The sequence below is a fragment of the Pectinophora gossypiella genome, chromosome 3 (assembly GCF_024362695.1).
Source record: "Pectinophora gossypiella chromosome 3, ilPecGoss1.1, whole genome shotgun sequence".
NCBI lineage: Eukaryota > Metazoa > Arthropoda > Insecta > Lepidoptera > Gelechiidae > Pectinophora > Pectinophora gossypiella.
In genome coordinates, this window is record NC_065406.1 from 13,206,911 (window position 1) to 13,229,316 (window position 22,406).

Sequence of the window (22,406 nt, forward strand, 5' to 3'; positions counted from 1 at the left end):
GTGAAAAGGATAGAAATACGAACTTTAAAATAACGACTGATGATTAAAGTAATTGCCGCGTTGTTTTCATTGCGGATGCAGTTGTGTACCGGGACTATTTACGTGTTATAATAGAAACACTAACACCAAGTTTTGTGTGATTGGTTATTAATTTACAACCCAAACGACAAAAGAATAGAATATAGTCAATAAAATATTACGTATTCCGAGCACTAGGTACATGACAATGGTGTGTTAGCTCAAGGCACCGATAATGTTGCTGATTCCAGTAAAATAAAAATTACAGAAACACACGTCAATTTTAAGCAGAAACTTAAACAACTCTCTCAAAATTTTACATTGGCTAATATAATAAATCGCCTAGTCGAACGGGTTGCATGTATCCGGAGATTATTTGGTTTCTTTTAAAATTAACAGTTGTCAATAGTCCGTCCCTTTCCTTTTCGGAGGATAAGAAAATGACAGGTATAATTTAAAATAAATTAGGACGTCAACGACGGAATCAGGGCCGATATGTTCTCATTGGTTCAAAACGTCATTCACTTTTGTGACATGCAAATTTCTTACAACATGAAACCTTAAGCTTGCCTGTTTAAGAATATTTTGGCTTATTCATACACTTGAGTGCTTCGATATTCAAGTTGACAACGTATTGTGTCTTTGAACTTGGTTCACACTATCTCAGTGGTTGTTTCGGGACGGGTGCCTGAGTCAAATGTGTCAATATTGCTTGTCATAATCAGAACTAAGAAACAGCTGCATCATAGTTGTTATGGGGTAAGAATTATTTTCGTAACGTAGCGTACAGAGGAATATTGTAATAAGTTAATGATAAACACGGATTAAAAGCAGAATATCAAAAAGTCTGCAATAATTGTTCGTATAGACCAGCGCGGGCAGCAGAATTATATCGAGGGCTTCGACCAATAGCTGTACAACATTTATCCACGTCGCTAAATTCCCTGCCTATTGGTCGAAGCCGTCGATATAAATCGCGCGGTGCGCGACGTGGAACCCGTGACGCGGGTGCAGTTTATAGAAGGATACGTAGTGTATTTAAAAACTAACTAGGTTTTCCAAATATATTCGGATCTATATATCTTCTTTGCCTTTACCAATTAACAGAGGATCAGCATATTGGAATATATCTGTACCCATTACATTGATCTATCACGTAAATAACTACTTACCATCTTTGTTATTTAACAAGTAACTGTACTAACAACTAAACTAATAACCACAATGTAAACAAAGCATTACTCAAGTAGTTATAATGATAACCCAAGTAGCATCGGTCTGGAGGCTTAAAACAAAATTATCTATTGATAGTCTATTCGTGGTTTATTTCTAGACAAGGGCTTTCTACAGATGGCTTCTATAAAGTATTAGTATTCTTATAGAGTATCTTCACTAATATTTGATTATTTTTAGATAATTTGCTCTATAGAGCACTTATTTTAAGTACATTTCTAGGTATGACGATTATCTTAAGACAATATTATCTATAAGTAATGAATAAAGCCTAGAGGAACCGATTTTCTAGATATTTTATAGATAAGATGGTATATTTTAAGATATAACTTTCTACAAATATTCAATTTTAGCTAGTGGTACTCTTATCTTTGTTTTAGAGAGACACTAAAGTCTAAATAAACTACTTTTATAGATATGTTATAGTTATTCTAAAAATTTGCTAGTGAAACAGTGTTTCCAGTGTTTATTTGCCTAACAATAGCATAACTAAGTGCAATTTTACTAGATCGATTGGCTTTATGCAACGGAGACAGTAAAAAATTAAAGATCACGATCTCATTTTTTGGGGTTCCCAGCTGGTCCTGGCGTGAGCGTTCAGCCGATATATTGCCTCATACTCAAGATATAGTTCAAGAGGCGAGAGATTAAATGCTTTGGACCGACTTAGAGGTCTTAGAGGACCTTGGATGTGTTAATTTCTTAGATCGTAATGACATAACATTTTATATTATTCATGGATGTGTACAAATTGACGCAGCGCCGAGTATAAAGGTGATCTTTGTGGTGGTGCCTTTGAGATGGAGGGGGCTGGTGAAGCGATTTGCCACTTATACCTGTAAGAGGGGTATTAATCTATCCACCAATTTAAATTTAAAACTTATTTGTCAATCATAACTTTTATTCAAACAAAAATCGACTTTATTATTACTTCACTGTGATTGTTATTGGTAGTTGTAGGGTCGTATGCTGATTGACGGATTGCCATGGACAAACCACCAAACCACCACCATAGACAAAAGAAATGCACAAAAATGAAGTTTAGAAAAAGCGACCTTATTATTACTGCACTGCGGTCACAAATCATTTTAGGGTCGTGTGCTGATTGACGGAATACCACAGGGCCCCCAACTACCTGCGGTCGGCCACCGGCAAGACCGTGCCTCGAATCCCACTACCCTCCAGAGGGAGCTTCCCGGCCTGACGTCGCTTAAGGAACCAAATCGGTTCTAAGCAACACAACTGATACCCTTACATCCCCCAAAGGCACTGGTACTCCCGCGCACAGACGGAACGCAGCAAGTGGCTTGGCGCCTGGCTCCGGCGGGAGGGTGGTAGCTAACCAGGTGGCGAGGTCTACCACCAGCTAAAAGAGGTGTTATGTTTGGAATTACCCTTAGTCAACTCTTACGACATCCACGGGAAGAGGGGGGCGGCGACAATCGTATTCTTTCTCCGTCGCCGCACGGATAAAAGTGAATTCTATTTTGCAATAGCGAGTTCTATTTTGGAAAATGAATAATATCAGGAGAAAATAACGGACCTGTGTCATCGTCATTATATACCAGTAAAAAAAAAGAAATATGCTAGATTTGAAAAAAACTAAAACTCTAGGAATCTCTAATATTGCAAGTAAGTCCAATAATAAAATTCACCTAAGAGGTAGAAAAACGTACAGAACGTCTATCATTAAATTTATTTATATTTAAATAAAAAAATATATTAAAATACATACATACATAAACTCACGCCCGTATTCCCTGAAGGGGTAGGCAGAACTACAAATCGAGAAACTATTTGCAGCCACTTATGATACAAAATCCTAAGGTGGATAATGATGAACACAAAAATTTGAAAAATGTTACAAATGGTAGGTTTATTTATAAAAGAGAATTCAATATCGTTTTGACGCTAATATCACAGGGTTACGCATACGCACGAAGTGTCTCCACGGGAGTTAAAGTACATAACTATGTTTATATACAAGAGGTTATCGTCTGAGTATTTTTGGATAGATGTAATACCACTCATACATTTTATCGCCTTCTTTAAACCATACTAGACTGAATTTAACGAAAGATCTAAATGACTTAAGATTATATTTCGCATTGTTTACAAATAAAAATATTTTTCTTTCCCTCGTCAATTAATGCAATAGATTGCTTCTGCACAATTCTATCCATAATTGTTCACAACGTAAAAAATACAGTTCTCTGATGAATGTCTAGAAATACTCCGAAGAGATAAAACAGTATACAAAAATGACAGTTTATAGGCAATCTTAAATCACTCATAAACCTGTTTTTTCTTCGACTAGTAAGTTTAGTATGTAACAAGTACAAATAGTCTTGTCATTATCTAGAGCCATACTACAGACAATTCTTTAGAATCTTTGTTCTAAAGGAATCGATTTTCTAGACAATTTTAACTAGACGCCATTTTTATTGCTTGATACGTTTTTACATTATTATAACGAACTATTTATTCGTGTTTTTATGAATAAATTATGTCTAATAAATCATTCTACACGTTTTAAAATACTATATTATGAATGAAATAAATGGTTAAAGCATTTGAATCTAATTTAAAAAATATTATTTTTACAAAATATTTTTTTATTTGGTAAATTATTAATTAAATATTACATTTAAAGCGGGCGCTCTTATTTTCAGAGAGTTTTACACAAATTCCACGAGAAACTTTCATCCGCATTAGGTTTTTCATGTCTAGGTGACAGTATCAGCCCGTATAAGCGGTAAATAAATAGGAATTTAGAAATTTGTAACGCCATGTTGTAATATTAACTTTTACTCTTGTGAGATCTGCGCCATTATGAATCGTTGTCTATTTCAAATAAAAATTATCTTAAAGCTGTTAATGTTAAGAAAATTTGGTCTTAAAACTTCACATGCAAAGATTTCTGTTTAGCTCTTAACATTATCTATAGACTATCTACTAGTGCACATTGTGGTCTATAAACAGTTTAGAAAGACTCTAGAAGTACGCCTTTAGACTTTGAAAATTTTCAACTCTTAACTCTATCTATTCGTGCGTTCTTAACTCCTTCTTATGAATAGCTACAAGGTTGTGCCCACTTGGCTAGAGGCTATCTATAAGCGTTCTTGAAGATAACTTGAGGGATATTTTACTCTAGAGGTAGACAATCAAATCGCATTCTATTAGATATCTAATATCCCCTTTTTAGACTCGCCAATGCTACTTGGGAAGATACCATACAACAGCTGACTTATTGATCTTAAAACTGGCCGGTTCAATTCAGTAACTACAGAATGATCATCTAACTAATAAGAAAGAATAAGATAAGTATAGAATAAAAAATCCGTTGGCATATTTACCTATGCTTCATGGTTGTAAATAATACAGAGTTGATATTACCGTTTACCGCCTTACCTAACTTTTTAAAGTAGTTTCTTTTACATCAACTAGTAATATATAATATATCATTCCAGCCTATTCGGCCATGGCCATATTTTCTTTTACATCAACTACTTACATATGACATAAGAAGAATTTAGACGCTTTTAGGGACACGAAGTAGTTTAGAAGTTAGGAGGTGCAGACGTTTTTATATAAATAAATACATACATTAAATAGTCTTCTTCTATTATGTGAGTTCTGAGGTGTATGACCAACCTCATCAACCCTGATGTCAGTAGTAACCGGGACCAACGGCTTAACGTGCCTTCAGAAGCACGAATCATCTTACTTTTGGACAATCAGGTGATCGGCCTGCAATGTCCTAACCAACCTAGGGACCATAAAATGATGATTGTGATGTTTCCCACCGGAATTTGAACCCGGGACCTCCGGACCGAACCACTGGACCATAGAGGCTGTAAATTTAATAGTCAAACACATAACTCTCATTTTTAATTTACCGTAGTTGGGTAAAAATAAACATCCTATACCTACCTACCTACTAGTAATGTTTTCAAAACAGAATGGATAGGACCAGATAGTGACTTTATCTACTGTATTGGGATGAAATCCTAAGTGCAATATCCGTTCTGTAAAGCAGATTATTTTAGATACGATAAGATTAAGAATTAAAAAAACATATATATTATATTTTTTTATGTTCAACAAGTGTTTTGTAAAGCTTTTTGTATCTATCTGCCACGTTTTCCCGCTTCCATAGTCATATTATATGTATGTTTAATTATTTATACATATTATAAACTTCACAAATAAGTACTTATGCCATTATTTATATTTTAGCTAGCATTATCCCGTTTTTCACGGGGTCCGCTTACCTGACCTGAAGATTTGACAGGCCGGATTTTTTCAGAAGCGACATTTTTTTGTATGTTATAGATAATTTTAATGTACGTAACTTTATAGGTAGTTCTTTAAATTGTTCTTCTACTTCTTCTTCATTTGGCTTCTTAGGGTTTTTGGGTGATAGTGTGAGAAACAGTGTGATAAGAGAGTGATGCGGTGTAAAATACGGTTTTAATAATGCAGGTTAGGTCACATACCTCCGAAAATACTTTTCTCGGGAATGTGGGTTTCCTCACGATGTTTCCCTTTACCGCTGAGCACATGACAATCAACAATGATCCAAACATGAATACGAAAACAAATTCAAACCACAAAGAAAACCACTATCATAATTAAATATATTATCTTATTAATAAGTAATATAAGAGTTATACCATTTCACACGTTGGTGTTCAAAGAGTTTTACAACTGCTTGACGTACGTAATATCCTATTTAATAGCATAATTTATTATACAGTCTGAGTAATTTGAGCACTAATCATTTGAAGGACAACTATACAATGCAATGTAGTGAGTATGAAAGAGACAACACTACTGTATCTACGATATCAACAGTTACAATCTGAGACAGAAACGCGTGAGACATAATGGAAAAGAGGACTATTTTTAAATACATTTCAGTGACTATTTGTGTTCTAATAGTTATAGCCGTAATTGTGGTTGTCGTTGTGTATACTCGTAAAGTGTATCCTGAGTAAGTATGATAATACTACGCTTCCATATTCTACACACAAGAATAGATTATACAGTTTAGTTAAGACTCGGACGTCATTCGCCTTTTAAATCAGTTGCCTTTTATGCTACCAACAGTCCTTTTCTAGAATGCACTTGGTTTTTGTCCTTATATAGCATGCTATAAAAGAAATCTGATAGGGAACAATGTCTTATCTCGTATTACAAGTTATACGCACTAAGATCATAATACACTTCTCGACAAAAATAATTGAAACACGCAAGTTTATGCTTCATAAGAATTTCTAGAAAAGTTTTTAATACAAATTATATAAAAAATAAATAACAATTGTCATTTTAGATTAAGTTTTAAATGGTTTTAAATTCAGAATGTTGGTTGATGTTCCAAATTCAAATTTGAATTTAATTAAACTCGTGTTGTGTTGAACAATAAGATATTTCATTATGTAGGTATGTCTATCTGTAGTAATTAGTAATATACACTGCATGTCTCCTTATCACATAGCTTAAGTCAGCTGGAAGAAATCTCTTTCTTAGAGATAAGCTCTAAATATCTTTTTCTTACCTGTATTGTCTGTTTTCTTTGTATGTTTCTTCTGTATAATTAATAAATAAACAATTCGTTTTTCGGATGAAAAGTGTATATTTTTATCCGATCAAGTTGTCAATGCCATATGCGGAAAATGTATAATAATAACCCACGTCAAAACCTAACAAAAGCTAACCTATTATTAAAGGGTGCAACGTGCAGAGACACAAATGCTAAATTGGCTAGGTTGGCAGTTCTAAACATAGCTTTATCCTTTACTTGCGTTAAGTGCAAGAAAGAGATAGAGCTACTTTTAGAACTAAAATAAAGTATTTAATATTAATTATAGAGCTGCGTAATGGTTGCCGATGACCGGAGTCACAATAAGTAATAATTTATATTTATAGCCTAATTGCACTTGATTCTGGACACCGTAAGACTGATGATTCTAGAAAATATTTTTAGGTATGTAATACTTTATGTCGATAGATTTACGAGATACTGTATTTTTATTGTAATATTGTTCGTCAGTTATTAAAGAAACACGCTCTTGTCGGTGTAGCATTCTCCATTCTTGTCTATCAAAGGCCAATTCTTTCACTTACTTAGTTACAAGATGCGACGTTCACCTTATCTTTAATCTGTTCCATGTAAGCTCTTGGTATTTTCCTTCCTCTCTTTTGTTGTAGTTTCTCTTCTATGGTGTTTTTTTTTAATAAATTCGTCGTGTCTTATTAAGTGTCCAATCATCTATCATCTTCTGTCGTCAGTATTTGTTTCTTTTCCCTTACTCTTATAGCACTTCCACTTTAATAAATAAAAAACAAAATATACTTAAGTAATTAAAATTCCTAATTTTAAACAACTTAATTCTTTGCTCATGTACATACATACATAAACTCACGTCTATTTCAAATCGCGGTTCTCGTTCCCATTTGAAGTATTTAATAACAAAATTATCTGTTCAACAAAATACAGACAGATAAAGCATTTCAAACTTTTTTTAGACGTTATATCACTCTCTATCAACAAATAAACTGATTCAAATCAATCAAAATCAAATCTGTTTACCAACTGGACATTGAACTTGAACCCGTTACCTTATCAAAACAATCAGACGTATTAACAGTCTTATTACACCAGCATAGTGACAGTGAACAAAAACATAAAACGCATAACATGAGACAAGCTCACGACTATATCCCAATTAGGGTAGTCAGAGGTACATCCATCGCAAGATAAACCAAGAACTTCACTATATCCTTCACTGCTGAACACTCATTATAATCATTTGTGATCCAAACATTAACTCGAAAACAAATTCGAAAATCATAACTTTACGTCCGTGTTGTATATTATGTATTATTATATATCTTCATAAGGCAAGGATTTCCACTAGTCAAAGAATGGGACTGGACCTGTTAAATCAAATCATATACACTTTATTGCTCAATATTTAATAATAAAAATGAGACACATACATTCAGTACAACATGGGTAAGTGGAATACGATTGAAAAACGGGATAATTCTAGCGAAAACATGAGTTATACAATGTAATTTAGATTTTTAAAAGCTTCTTTGCCTATGACCTTAAACCTACATACCTAATAAATTTAATTTTACAATAAGGGTGAACAACTGGTTTAGCAGTAACTTTAATCTATAATTTTATCTACATGTGAAGTTACGAACCCGTCAATGATAACATTATTTGGTTCAGTTCGAATACTTTTATTATCAGTATTCAAACGGTCCAGTTTAAAAGCGGACGTTGTTGTGAATACTTATCAGTAGGTAATTCATTGGAAATGTTGAGAGACTTTATATTTGTGCTCTTGTTTTTTTCGGTGTCTACAAACGCGTAAGTTCCAAATTTCAAAAAATATTAATATTTTTTATTATGATGACATAACATAACATAATATTATGTTATATTGTGTTGTGTCATTAATATATGTTATGTTATATGTCATAATATTATGTTATGTTATAATAATGTTAGGTATGTTATATCATATGTGTTGGCATGATGCTCTTAGATTTTTTGCTCTTAGACGCCTGTATCCCTGATGATTAGTTTTTTTTATGTAATTATTATTATGCTTTGTGGGTCATCATCATCATCAGCCGTACGACGCCCACTGCTGGGCATAGGCCTTTTTTTTCTTTGTGGATAATGACTAAAAAAGCTAAAAAAAATTAACAAAAAAAATTTGCCATGATGATTTTGTGGAGTACTCACCCGCAGTGGAACAGCGTGGGGTAAGGGTTCTAAGTTATACCCCGTAGGTCTGGATCCCTATCCGAACTCAGCCACCATCTCACTCCGCCGCCCACTCCCGTAGCAAGGACGCGCCGAACAGGCATTGCCGGGTCAATGATCTTGTGTGAATCCTTAACGAAAACTTGTATTAGCCGTAAAACACCTCCACCAACTTGCAGTGCAGTGTCGTGCAGCTCTATAAGACCTCCGGTTGATCTAGGGAAGGCCTGTGCCCAGCGCTGGGATGTAAATAGGTTGATTTATTATGAAATAGGAGTTTAAAGAGAAGCCAATATGGCATATATTTTGCTGAATCAATACCGGAATGTTGTTATTATCGCCGATAACATGCGGCGATTATATTTTTTCTGTATATCTTGTTTAAGTAGTAGTACTATTATAATGTCATTACAGGCGATCATATCCGGGAATAATATTTTTTCTGCGTAAGTATCTTGTTTTGGAATATCTGCGTATTAGTACCTACATATTTTTGCTCTTCATCTTTTCATGTAATAGAATAGGCAACTTGACAACCTAGTCAAATGAGGTACTTTTTACGAACGACTTTTTTCTATAGAATTGGTATGGAAATACTGTCCTGTAGAAATACAGTCTTTCTTAATTCATAATTAAATTTCGAAAATAAATTAAAAAGAAAAATGACATTGATTTTTGAGCATGTTAGATTGGATTCTATTTCTACGTACTTACCTATATTTGCATTTGACCCAGTCAAATACCGAATTGTATGTGCTTTGAAGAACAAGTCGAACGTTTACAGGTGATTAAGTAGAATTATTAAATAAAAAGGCTATAAAATTCCATTCAGATTGTTTTTATTTCTTAAAATCAAATATAATGAAAGCAAGATATAATATCACTTTTATAACAATGAAATAACTAAAACTTTAATCTTTTTGTTTAAGAAAATAAAGATCCGTATCCGCGGATCTTTACACTAAATATCCGTATTCAGATCCGTATCCGCGGATATACATTTTTAACGATCCGGCACATCACTAATAGTTATACTAACAGTTAATCTTGAAGGAGTCTTCAAGGCTAGGATGAATTGTCATTTTGCTAGGTAAATGTACCTAACAGCCTATGTGATTCATTTTTGGTCACAACATTGGCAAGAAACACGAATCTGTCGTACCTATAACATTTTTTTTTCTTTTTTCAGGAGAAGCAAATTGCTTATTGACAATGACGCAGGAGGGGATGATGCAATGGCCATATTCTTGGCTTTGCTGTATGAAAAATATTTCGATGGGTATGTATTTCTCGCTATTTCGGGCGTCAATAATAATTCTTAAGGCAGTAAAAGTAACAGTTTTAGTATTATTAGTGGGAGTATTAGTTTTTAGGACTGCGCAAGATTCGAAAATTAAGGCCTTTCGGTATTTGAAAATTTTACATGTTCTTATTATTGAATAATATAATTTTACCAGTCCACAGTTAATTGCTCTTACAACGGGAAACGGTAACACAAATGAAGACAACGTTAGTAGGAACAATCAGAGAATACTGAAAGTTGCCCAGAGACAAGACGTAAGTGCTGTTTTTTAAAGTAAACTTTATGCAAGACATGGGTATAAAGCATAGACTTAGAATTTTATCGCGTTTACTAAAAGAAGATAATATAAAATAATAATATGATTGCTATACAAACGCTTTAACACAAAAGTGACTTTTTACCGAATTAATATAATAATAATATATAAATACTGTTTAACGTCTGTAGAATGAGAGTAACACTTTTTTCACCACAGATACGTTTACTTCTAAAAACCTATTAGATTTTTTTATGAATTAAGCATTAGCTTATTTGCCAATCTCACTTTTTTTTCAAATCTTTCAAATATTTTTTTTCTTTCTTTAATTTGTTTATTAATAGTTTGTTTCTACTTATTGTACCTAGGTGCCGATATACAGAGGATCCAAATCTTCAATCGTGTTTACACCAGAAAGTACAAATTACTTCGGAAAGGATGGTTTAGGGGACGTCGATGAAGTAATAACTGACTTAGTTCCCCCTCAGCAACAAAATGCCGTGGATGCTCTTATAAGTCTGTCCAAGAAATATGAAGGTAGTTTACTTCTTTTTTGAAATATATTTATTTCCTGTTTATTTATTTTATTTACATTTCACGACATTACAGTGCAGAAGCGCCAATGCGCCGTGAAACTTTCATAGTAATATAAGTTCACAGACTTAGGCAACATAATGGCCCCGATTTCTGCAGACAGCTCCTAATTTTATTTTATGTTATACTTGGCCTTTGCCCATCAGCTATAGAAAAAAAAAACATTTGCAGGTGAACTCACGGTCGTCACAATTGGTGCTTTAACAAATGTAGCTTTGGCTATCAAGGTGGACCCTGGCTTCTTAAACCGACTAGCTCATCTGTACATTGGAGCAGGTCACATAAATGGTAAGTAGTCTTTAGGCTTTTCATATTATCATGAGATCACCTGTGCTAGAGATACTAATACGACATGGCATCACGACTGTGTGTGTGTGCATAAGTTAGATGCTTGACATTTGACATGCACTCCCACACAACACAAAGATATCTCTTTTATAACACGCCACGCGGACGAAGTCGCGGGCAAAAGCTAGTTCGTTATAATTGCCAAAACGGTGTGCTCACGTGCCCTCACTGTGCGCGGGAGTTCACTGTAAAGAAAGGCTAGATAAGCCACCTTCGGGCGCATCAGCGTCGTGCCGACTAGAAGTCGAAGTGGTCGCCATGGCCGAAATCGGTCGGAGATCATCAATCAATCAATCATAGCATAGGCCAAAACCAATGATTTTTGAATTTGCTTTCGAAATCATGTTTGAATCATAAATGATTATCACGTGCTCACGTGCGTGCGTAATTATCACGTGCTCAGCGGCGATGGAAACATCGTGAGGAAACCCACGTTTCAGAGAAATGTATTTCGAATGTGGGAGATGATGATTGAATCTTGGAGTGACACCATGATACTGAATGTAACCACCTACTATGTGGGCAGCTTACCCTTGATGCGGAGTCTGAGTGGTAAAGCTAGTCTTTTAATGATTTCAGGTGACAATCATCCTGAACCTGAGTTCAATGCGCACGTGGACGTAGAAGCCTACCACATTGTGATGCAATCCGCTACACCCGATAAAGTGTCCGTGTTTCCTTTCTCTCAGACCTATGCATTTCTGAATTTCACTAAAGTAAGTTATAACTAAATAACATCAGCATGTGGCGGACCCAACTTGTTGACAAGCTAATTCCACCTATAGCCAACAGATAGCGCGCTTAGCATTCAATACAGTCCTAGAACGCGCTAACGAAGTTTTCATAGATCGACGCATATATACAACCTCCAACGTCGATCCCTAGAGTCACACTAGCAACTTGTGGCTAGCGGGGTACTATACCATAGAATAAAAAACCTAAGAAAAGTTCAATACGATTTACTCTGAAGGAAGCTAGAGAAGTATGTCAGGATCGGAGCAAATGGAATTCCATAGTCCCGGGGTGGAAATAGGCGTGAGTTTATGTATGTATGTAATTGCCACCCTTCAGACGTCACACACACAGTCGCACGTGTTGCTAATGTCTACTGTGTAGTGTCTTTGTAAAATGAGGTTATTTGTATGAAGTGTCCGGGGTTTAACTGTGCTCTTCAGTACCCCCAAAACATCCTTTGGTGGCAGCACACCCACGCCGCTAAAAATGAAACGGTGATCCACTGTTCAGCGTTGGGCTCAATATCCGGAGGTGGGGACAAATCATACAAAATCAATTTGTGACCCTTTTTTAATAAGAATATTGCAGGCTGATCACCCAATTGCCCGAAAGTAACGAGATCATCATAGTGCTTCGGAAAGGGCACGTAAAGTCGTTGGTCCTGGTCATATAACTTACTGAAGTACGTAAATCGTTTCATGAGTCATGTTAGGGGCCTTTGGCGGCTGTACAATAATCTTGACAACAGGGTTTCTGATGTTGATACTCCACCTACAACCCACACTATAAAAGAAGTGCCAATAACATTTACGTTACATTGATCATTCGCTGACTGGTCAGGTCGGAAGACAAAACGAGCAAGCCATAATTGCTTCTATTTTAAACATCTTCCAGGAATGGAGATTGGACGTCCTTGGTGCCATAGACACAGATATAATGAGGGCTCAAAATCAGTATGAAAGGATCGCCATTCCGCAAGAAGACGGGTGGGCAGCATTGGATCCTTCAGTGGTGGCTGCAGTAATCAATCCTAACTTGGTAGAAGAATATAAGTATTCCAAATATGATATTATTTTATGTGGTGAGTACGAGCCCCTACCTATACTACCTACATTAAAAAAATAAGTAAAAAAAGCAAAAGTTTTACTTTTGCGTGGTTATTATCATAATTAAAACATAATTAAAACAGGGCAGGGGAAATCCCTGCTTTAAACGCAGTAAGAACCCGTTATTATGTGTTTTAAAAATATTTAAATACCAAAAAAAAAAGAAAATATAATACAGGTTTTCCCCGATATCGCAGTAGACCTATGATAATAAAATAATACAAAAATTCAAAGTACTTATATTGATTTTTTTTTGAGACTGACGATGTTGTATTCCGTAATTGTAAATTTGAATCTATCAAAGAATGAAAAAATCGGTAATCAAAACTTAACTGATCCCATGTTGCTAGGCAAAGGTCTCCCCTTGATACTTCCGACCAATAGGTATTTACAACCATCATCGTCATTATTTTCCTTATACTCGTATAGGTATTTTCATAATTACTGCATGTGGATTTTATAATGTTCCATCCACACACACTTCTCCATGTCTTACTTCAACACATTCGATCTTTACGATGTTTCTTCACCGTCCGGCATCCAAGTTTTTCACGGCTCCTGGTAGTGGTTGCTTGGAAGAAATTGCTTCCGAGCAATAGGGCCGCACATTTGTACTGATTGTAATTTTTTGTGTGCATATAAACGATACCTGATTCAATTTGATATTTAATTTTATCTGCTTAGATGCCTATAATTGGCTTATGTAACAGTCTAATTCCTGAAGTAACTTTTATTTTATTTAATGTTTTATTATATTAGCTGTTGGTGTACCTTTTTTTACAAATAAATATATAAATAATAAAAAAATAATAAATAAATAGGTGTTCGCCGATATGGGTTGATATTTAAAATTACGCAAATCATGAGTTGTGCTTGTGTGTGAAGGTGTGACAGGTAGTGTGTGATGTTGATGTTGTGTATTTTGCATTTTGTAAACATGTTTTAGTTAAGTATGGAGGTTCTGGAGTGGCGACCACGTGTCGGACGACGCTCAGTGGGTAGGCCCGCTACAAGGTGGACCGACGATCTGGTGAAGGTCGCGGGAAGCCGCTGGATGCGGGCAGCGCAGGACCGATCGTCGTGGAGATCCTTGGGGGAGGCCTATGCCCAGCAGTGGGCGTCATACGGCTGATGATGATGATGATGTTACTATTTAATGATCAGAACAGTCAAACCAAGCAGTTGCCGTGTGGGATGACGATTGCAACACTACTATTTCTATTTTATCCTGTTTTATATATCTAAAACCCGATAATATTTTCTTTTATTTATTTCTATATCAAAAAAAAACAATTAAATCCCTATAAATAAAATAAGACGCTCCTCTAAACAGAAAACCCGTACAGGTTTATGCGAGGAGTGAATGAATGCGCTTAACTCGCTATACTTAATTGGTAGGTAGGTACTACATAGTTTAACATGCGCCCAGATAATACTTCTTTAATTCTATTTTACATTGTTTAGTTCCTACACACATGTCTGTGTGTAGCCCACTAGGCAATTTGTTTAAATTAATAATTTAATAAGCATTTTCTTTTTTTCAGGTGACAAGAGAGGCATAAACACGAACGAGTTTGTCGAACAAGATAAAGCAAATGTAAGGATAGTGTACAAAGTAAACAGTGAAGAATACAAACAATTTTTGTTAGATGTGTTTTCCGCTGAATTAAAAACCAAAAGTGGTTCATAATTATTAAGTCTTGCAAACGACTTGCGGGATTTGAATTGCCTAAAAGTTGTAAATCGAATATCCTTTTACCGAATATCTTTTTTTTTCGACCGCAAGAGGTTAAAAGAAAGTGATTGCAACATAAAAGAGCTCTGTAGAAGAAACCTCTAAAACATTGATATTGACAGATTGTTTGTGTAATTGTAACGAAAACTTGGAGTGATAATTCAGACCATGTTTCAGGGTTGATGTCAAGTGGAATTTTCCGTCGCAAAAATACGTAACTAAAAATAACATAACATACCCAAGTAGCAATCAAGAATTGTGATTAAGTCATATATGTCTAAACTTTAGCTAAAGTGAGATTTATCCAAATCAAATAGGACTTATTAGGACTTCATAAATTCATTTCCTTCTTTAATACTATATAGTTGTCAACAAATCCTACTTTAGATAATTTAGAATACACAAAACCAAGTTAAGTATTCACAAAACTATTTAGTCTTATCTCAGCCTACTGTTAAGTCTACAAGTATTCTTTTACTTTACTTAGATTATTTAAAGGCTCACTTAACACTAAATAATTGATTTAGTGAAGTATCAGTTTAGTCTTGTAAAGTAAAAATTGATTGCCTAGATATACTTAAGGCAAATTTTATTATTTGTTGCTCCTATACAAGACTGTTTTATTCGTTTTTGACTACAATAAGTAAAACATAAGAAAAGTCTATTCAATGGACGATAAAATCGAAATAGAAGCAAGCAGAAAGATGGATGAAGTCCAAATAATAAAAGGATCTGGTGGTTTTCGAAGGCAGAATATTAAATACAGAAAATTAACCTGTGATAATGCACATCCCACTGTTTTTGTAAGCGATGCGATATTTTTTTATATCGGTTGGTATAACACAATCATTTAATTTTGGCAAAAAAATCGTAAGTTCCTGTTTTTCAAATCCGATCCAGCGTGTGGCGGCCCAGGTACCTACGTCTCGCACAAATCTTCTCAAAAATGACTAAGCTAGTCTAACCTAGCCTAAGCGCACGGCAACACTACACCATGAAAAATCGAGTTTTATATTAAAACCTGCTAAGTTCAAATATAAAATTAGGTATCTATTAGTCTAATAATAAATAAATCCAATCAAAAACATAAATGTGAAATGAGAGCCAAGTTCAATACTATGATAAATGCTTTGGTTGTTGACTTCAACGACAAAAGAAGTGAGATCTAAATGGGTGCCAAGTTCAATGGTCAGTCCTGAAATTTATTTATAAGTAACAGTATAACATATCATATCTTCTTATAACATAAGATAATATATTGTAGCCTAAGGTCTGTCTTATTGTAGGTAAGTACATATCTTCGTAACGCGTGGGTCCTTTTAAAAGGACAAATTCAAAACTAAAAGTCGACTTTATAGGTATAAAACATTTGAATACCTATTAAACTTGTTTAAGATTCACGTTAAGTTAAAAAAAAATAATATGTCAGTAAAATGGATGAGAGTTGTGTTGAATCGTGGGCGAAAAGCTGACAACCTATCACCGCTAAACACATGTTCGTTTTTACTGCATTGAGAGCTGAAAGAAAAAAAAGAATGTGTTTAGCTGCTTATCATCCTAGGTGCGTCGTTATAATCTTCTAAAGGCACTTTATGCCACGGCAATTATGACGGTTAACTTAAAATACTTTATTTTGAATTTCGAAGTTCTTATGGCAACGACAGTGCTGCCACCTTCAATCGCATAGTAGTAACTATATTCATTTTGACGTAGGTACTTTCAACTTTCGAAAGCAACTAGGTTCATGATGAAGACACTTCGTATTACTTAACGCTCTAGAAAGATAGATGGCGCTACGAGTCACGTTTTCATACTTTTTGTGTTATTCTTTTATATAGAAAACTACCTCCATTTAATATACATACGTAAATTAACGACCGTAATCCATAATGAGAGGAAGAACTACGGGTAATCTAATACAATCCACAAAATATAATCCACAATTGATATTTTTTGTTTAAAATCATCTCCGTAGCATTGTCACTATTTTTCACAGGATCCGCTTACCTAACATGAAGATTTGACAGGTCCGGTTTTTAAGAAGCGACTGTCTGTCTGACCATTTCTCGGAAATGCGGGTTTCCTCACGATGTTTTCCGTCACCGCTAATAACGTACGTTATCATATTATTCATCATCACCAGCCCATTAACGTCCCCACTGCTAGGGCACGGGCCTTTTAAATCCATAGGGAGATCGGGCCTTAAACCACCACGCGGGCCCAGTGCGGATTGGTGGTTATTAATGACTGCTAATGCAGCCGGGATCAACGGCTTAACGTGCCTTCCGAAGCACGGAGGAGCTCGACATGAATTTTTATTTTTTTTGTGGTCACCCATCCTATGACCGGCCTTTGCGAAAGTTGTTTAACTTCAACAATCGCAGACCGAACGCGTTTACCGCTGCGCCACGGAGCTCCTCTCATAATATTATAAGATCTAAATATAAATTCGAAAATTAGTTTCCTGAATTCATTGTAACTCCATTTAAAATTACTTACTTTTAAAAAAAAATCCACATCCATATGGGCCCCGATACCGACCCCACCCCGCCGGCGTGGTCGACGATTTCCCTCATTCAGCGCTTATCGCTATCGACCCACTAGGGTCGATTAATTCTTTCAAATATTTTTCCTCTCAGACGACGCCCTGATCCGAGGTTCGCGCCCAACTGGGCACCCTCAGGCCTGTTGTCTTAAACGTTGTACCGGGTGAGAGCCTTCAGCGCTCCCCATTTGTCCGGCCAAGTAGTTAATGCCATCTGCGGCAAATCTACAATAAGTCACGTCAAAAAAAAAGCACATCCATAATATAATGCGCAAAGGGATTGGAGGACAACTCGCAGTCACTGTCTTAGATCTATGGTCGGTTTTGGCGAAGGGATTGAACGGCAACTTGCAGTCACGTAAATTCTAGATCTATTGTATACTATTGTAGATTAAAAAATCTTAATAGGGATAAAATGTAAGTTATGCCAACAGTATTTTTTTTTATTCCTCCGGCCCACTCTAAGCCCACCTACTCTATGTGGGGTAGACACAACATGGTGTTCCTCTTCCATTCATATCTGTCAGTCCTTATCTTAGTACTCACACTTTTCACACACATCTTTCTACACTCATTCAATCCACACTTTCCTGGGTCGTCATCTACCTGTATATTCGTCCACGTTGATACCTACACTCATCATTTTTTTTTCGTTATAATATTTCATCCCTCCTTATAATTTGCCCATACCATGGTTACCTGGGATACTGTATATGATTTTGAGACTATGTGATTTGAAGAAGAGACATAACCTAATGCGAGAGCTGCAAGTCTACCTCACGCTCTGCGCTCTGATGTAGTCAGTGGCAGGTGGTCCCGTACTATTTGTCTCATAAAACCTTCCTTTAAGCTTCAGGAGCGTCAAAAATAAAATTACAACAAAAAATAATTACATTTTATTTTATTCAATCTTCAGCTGAAAACGGTTTCCAGTCGCACTGAAAATAATAAGTAATTTTCAATTGATAATTTGTCAAACAACAGCCTCCGTGGTCTAGTGGTTGGATAATATTAGCGAAGGATAGTGGTGCTTACTAGTTGGATTATACGAAAAATATTTATTTAGTGGTAGAGTTAGTTGGAAGAGGAAGGCAAGCAGGCCTTCATGACTGAAATCAGGTCCAGGATGTTTTGAATAAAAGGCTAGGTCAAAAGTCTAAACCGACGAGCAAACATGAAGTCTTTGATGAGAATGGAGGAAGCGAAAGTGGTGCGTCAGGATCTTAGTAAGTGGAATTCCGTGGTCATGAAACTGTATCAGAATTACAGAGTGTTAGTGACATCGTAAGAAATACTGAGGAGGATGATTCAGACCATGATTCTGAGTGTTAACTCAGAATAAAAGAAAATAATATATAGTTTCACTTGATATTAATCAAGTGAAACTTTCTGTCGGAAAATTCATGAAAATTTAAGAGTTATTTAAGTGAAATTTTCAGTCGGAAAACTTTTAGTTCCATACTTTTGCGACGGAAAAATCCACTTGATGCCAATTCAGAATAATGGTTTGAATCATCACTCAAAGTTTTCGTTACGATGTTACTAACACCTGTATATTGTAATACCTGATTAAAAAACCACCACTGGCGTTCGCCGGATTTTATATTGCCGCCTATTAGTGAACTGGGTAAAAATTCTTCAATGTCCAACGCCTGTGGGTCTATGTAGATTTTGTTGAACGTGGACTGTTGAAAAGAGAAACCAAAATTGTAATCGCTCATAGTAATACAATGTAAAATACCTTTATTGAAGCTTTAAGCGCAGATTGTTTTATAGCTACTTCATAACAGATAAATCGAGTACAATTTATTATACCTACCACGGTAATATTTTATTTGACCGCTGCTTGCTAAAATGTGCCTAAACACTCAGTTGTTATCGCTATGCATCGCGCGGCCTCAGAGGGCCGCAGACGGTCCAACGCTACCCGAACGCTCATAAGAACAGTGCTAGGTAAATAAAGCGCGCAAGAACATGGAGTGACAGAACGAAAACGTACACATTGGTGGCGCCACCGCGGTCGCGCATAAGGTAAGTTATGAAATACTAACCGCCGTTTGTAGGAACTTTTCCATTGTTGTTAGGTTATTTTCATCATAATTTCTTATTCTAAGGCTACCACGTTTCACATCAGAATCTTTTGTGGATTCTTCATAAAAAATCATCTGCAAAAAAATCTAAGCATTACGTACAAGTGAGCTATGCTGGTCGTTACAATCGAGCTTGGATTTCAGGCCGAGCTGAAGGCGATAATGGAGCAAAGATGCTCACGCGTTTCATAATGTTGTTTTTCAACACACTCGTGGGGAAAAGCAACACAATTTCCAAAACACGACTGTAAAATATGTGACATTTTTGTGAAAACAGACGACAATTTAATGGCTCACGCATTTAATTTTCTATCATCTCTGGTTGAATTAGCAATACGCAGATAGAAAAAGAGGCAATACACTGGCGCCGAAAGCCAAACAGCCTAATAATAATAGTATTATAATGTAATTAGTTATCAAAAATAAATAATTTCAAGAAAAGAATACTTTATAATTTTAAAAAAAGTTAAAATTTTAAATAATTAAAATTTACAATTTAAAATATTTTTAAATAACATTTAAATCATAATTACACAAATATAAATATTATATTTATAAATTTTTAGATGTAAGAATTCTATGGTGAAATTTAACCTCTGTAATCAAAAGCATAAGTATGATAATGTCATTACAGTACGGGTGGTTTAATAGGGTGCTTTATGTACTAAAGAGCGGTGGAATAAGAGCTACTTTACGAGCAAGTGTGTTGAAAAAATAATAAGCATCGTTTACGCAAATATGTAAAGCAGCTTCCGTGGTCTAATGGTTAGAGCTTTAGGCTCACGATTTGGAGGTCCAGGTTCGATTCCCGATCTATATAAATGTTAGATCCTATTCTAATAGAACAGTCAACATTAGCGACACCAGGGGGGTGAAAAAGGCCACATCAAAGCAATTATCTAAAGAAGCAATATTACTATTTCACATTTGTTTGCATTGCGCATTTGCTTTTAAATGCTTTTATAATATATTATACTCATGTCAAATTTCACTACATATTGCTTTATTAGATGAAATAGGCGTGATCCACCCTAGACCACATCGTCATTTACCATCAGGTGAGATTGTGGTCCGTGAGCCTATATTGTTTATAAAAAAACTATACAAAAAAAATCTTACAATTTTCTGGAGTAGCCTGTAAAATAACAAATGTTCGATGCGTGCATAATTATTATCTGCTTTGTGATGCACGTAGAGGCAAAGAATAAATAATAATTGGGAACGGTAACTGTCCGCCCCGCACCAATACGTATCGCGTGCCGAGCTAAAGTTACCTCACCCCCTCTGGGATGGTCTTTATAGTCGTAAGCGGCTGGAGTAAGAAATAATGCATTATGGTTTATCCGACCTGTTCGTCTCTTTCGCATTTACGTAGCATGTATGGAGTTAAAACATATAATAACGGGTTCTTACCGCGTTTAAAACAGGGATATGATAATCCCGATATTTCGACACTGTTGCAAGTGCCATGATCACGGGATGACTGATAAGATTGGAGTGGAGTAGATAGATCCATAATTTTCTACGGACATATCTGTCTACCCCTGTGTGTGTGCGTGTCTCATATCCCTGCTTTAAACGCGATAAGAACCCGTTATCATGTGTTTTAATGATGATAATAACCGCGTAAATTTAAAACAATGTATGTATGGAGCTGCTGGCTTGTCGTAGAGGTTAGAAGTAGTTTCATTATATATATATATACAGACAATCCTGTTGTCTTGGACTAAGAACCAGAAGTAACTAAAAGATACCTTAAAGTTTTACATAACGGGGTGAATAGAACCTCAATCAATTGGGTCGTATACTAGGTTCACGATAAATTATGAAATTCTGATTACTAAATAAAGACAGATCTAAAAGTAACGAAAAAACATTTCCTTTTTTCTATTTTAACTTATTTATGTAAAATAGGTAAGTAATGTCGACTCAGGCGTCATCAATTCTACGAAGGATAGAAAACTATGTTTTGTTTATCCGCTGACTATTTGCATTCAAAAGTAAACTGTAATATTAAATTAAATTCAATATTTATTTATGTTTTGTATATATTAAATTCAAATATTAATTATTACTTACTTGTTTAATAATTTATTTTCATCTGATTTTACCTGCAAAATAATTTATTGTTGGCCCTACAAAATACAACTACACTTTATAATTATAGACAATGGTGCTAATTGTGGTGGTGGTGGTCGACACAAACTTAATTTAATTTTAGTTTGACAACCCTTAAACTAGTGCCGTTCTTCACTTACAATAAGTACAAGAAAGAGATAGAGCTAGTTTTAGGGATGTCAAATTAAGTCAGTGGTTGTCATAATAGCACCATTGAATAAGAAGCCATTTTGATTTAGCTTCTGTCGTATCGAGATGAAAACTTCTTACTTTTAAAATCTGACACTTGAAGTCTATTCACTTTTTATTATTTGATGCTTTATATCTACACGTTTCAATAAATAGGAATATGAAAATATAAAAGGAAAGGATAATAAAAAAGGCTAATTTTGAGAACCACTGAAATTTGCTTGCAGTTTTTACTTTTATGATCAACAAGTCTCAAGTCTATGGTATGAAAAAATTACCCAGGCGACACAGGGTTAAGTTTGATAAAAAAGGAAATTAATTTTCAAGTAGAAAGTAGTTTAGGTAAC

At 35.2% G+C, this 22,406-nt stretch overlaps 1 protein-coding gene and 1 long non-coding RNA gene across 4 annotated transcripts; one reads left to right on the plus strand and one right to left on the minus strand.

The window, feature by feature from the left end:
* Positions 1–684: 684 nt before the first annotated feature.
* On the plus strand, positions 685–15,075 carry LOC126382129 (uncharacterized). Of its 3 annotated transcripts, none has more exons than XM_050031892.1 (8): positions 685–777; positions 10,230–10,319; positions 10,498–10,597; positions 10,968–11,136; positions 11,365–11,481; positions 12,121–12,257; positions 13,171–13,357; positions 14,927–15,075. In XM_050031892.1, exons 1-8 carry the CDS (start codon positions 773–775, stop codon positions 15,070–15,072), a joined length of 951 nt encoding a protein of 316 aa, XP_049887849.1. In that variant the 5' UTR covers positions 685–772; the 3' UTR covers positions 15,073–15,075. The 3 variants fall into 3 exon arrangements, with proteins under 3 accessions (XP_049887849.1, XP_049887847.1, XP_049887848.1); XM_050031890.1 differs by lacking the exon at positions 685–777 and adding an exon at positions 6,095–6,247; XM_050031891.1 differs by lacking the exon at positions 685–777 and adding an exon at positions 8,515–8,638.
* A 4,152-nt stretch (positions 15,076–19,227) lies between these two features.
* Positions 19,228–21,245, minus strand: LOC126382199 (uncharacterized). The gene is made up of 3 exons (XR_007569044.1): positions 21,166–21,245; positions 19,714–19,827; positions 19,228–19,347 (listed from the first exon to the last, which is right to left on the minus strand). It is a non-coding gene; the product is annotated as an uncharacterized LOC126382199 (long non-coding RNA).
* Between the last annotated feature and the right edge of the window lie 1,161 nt (positions 21,246–22,406).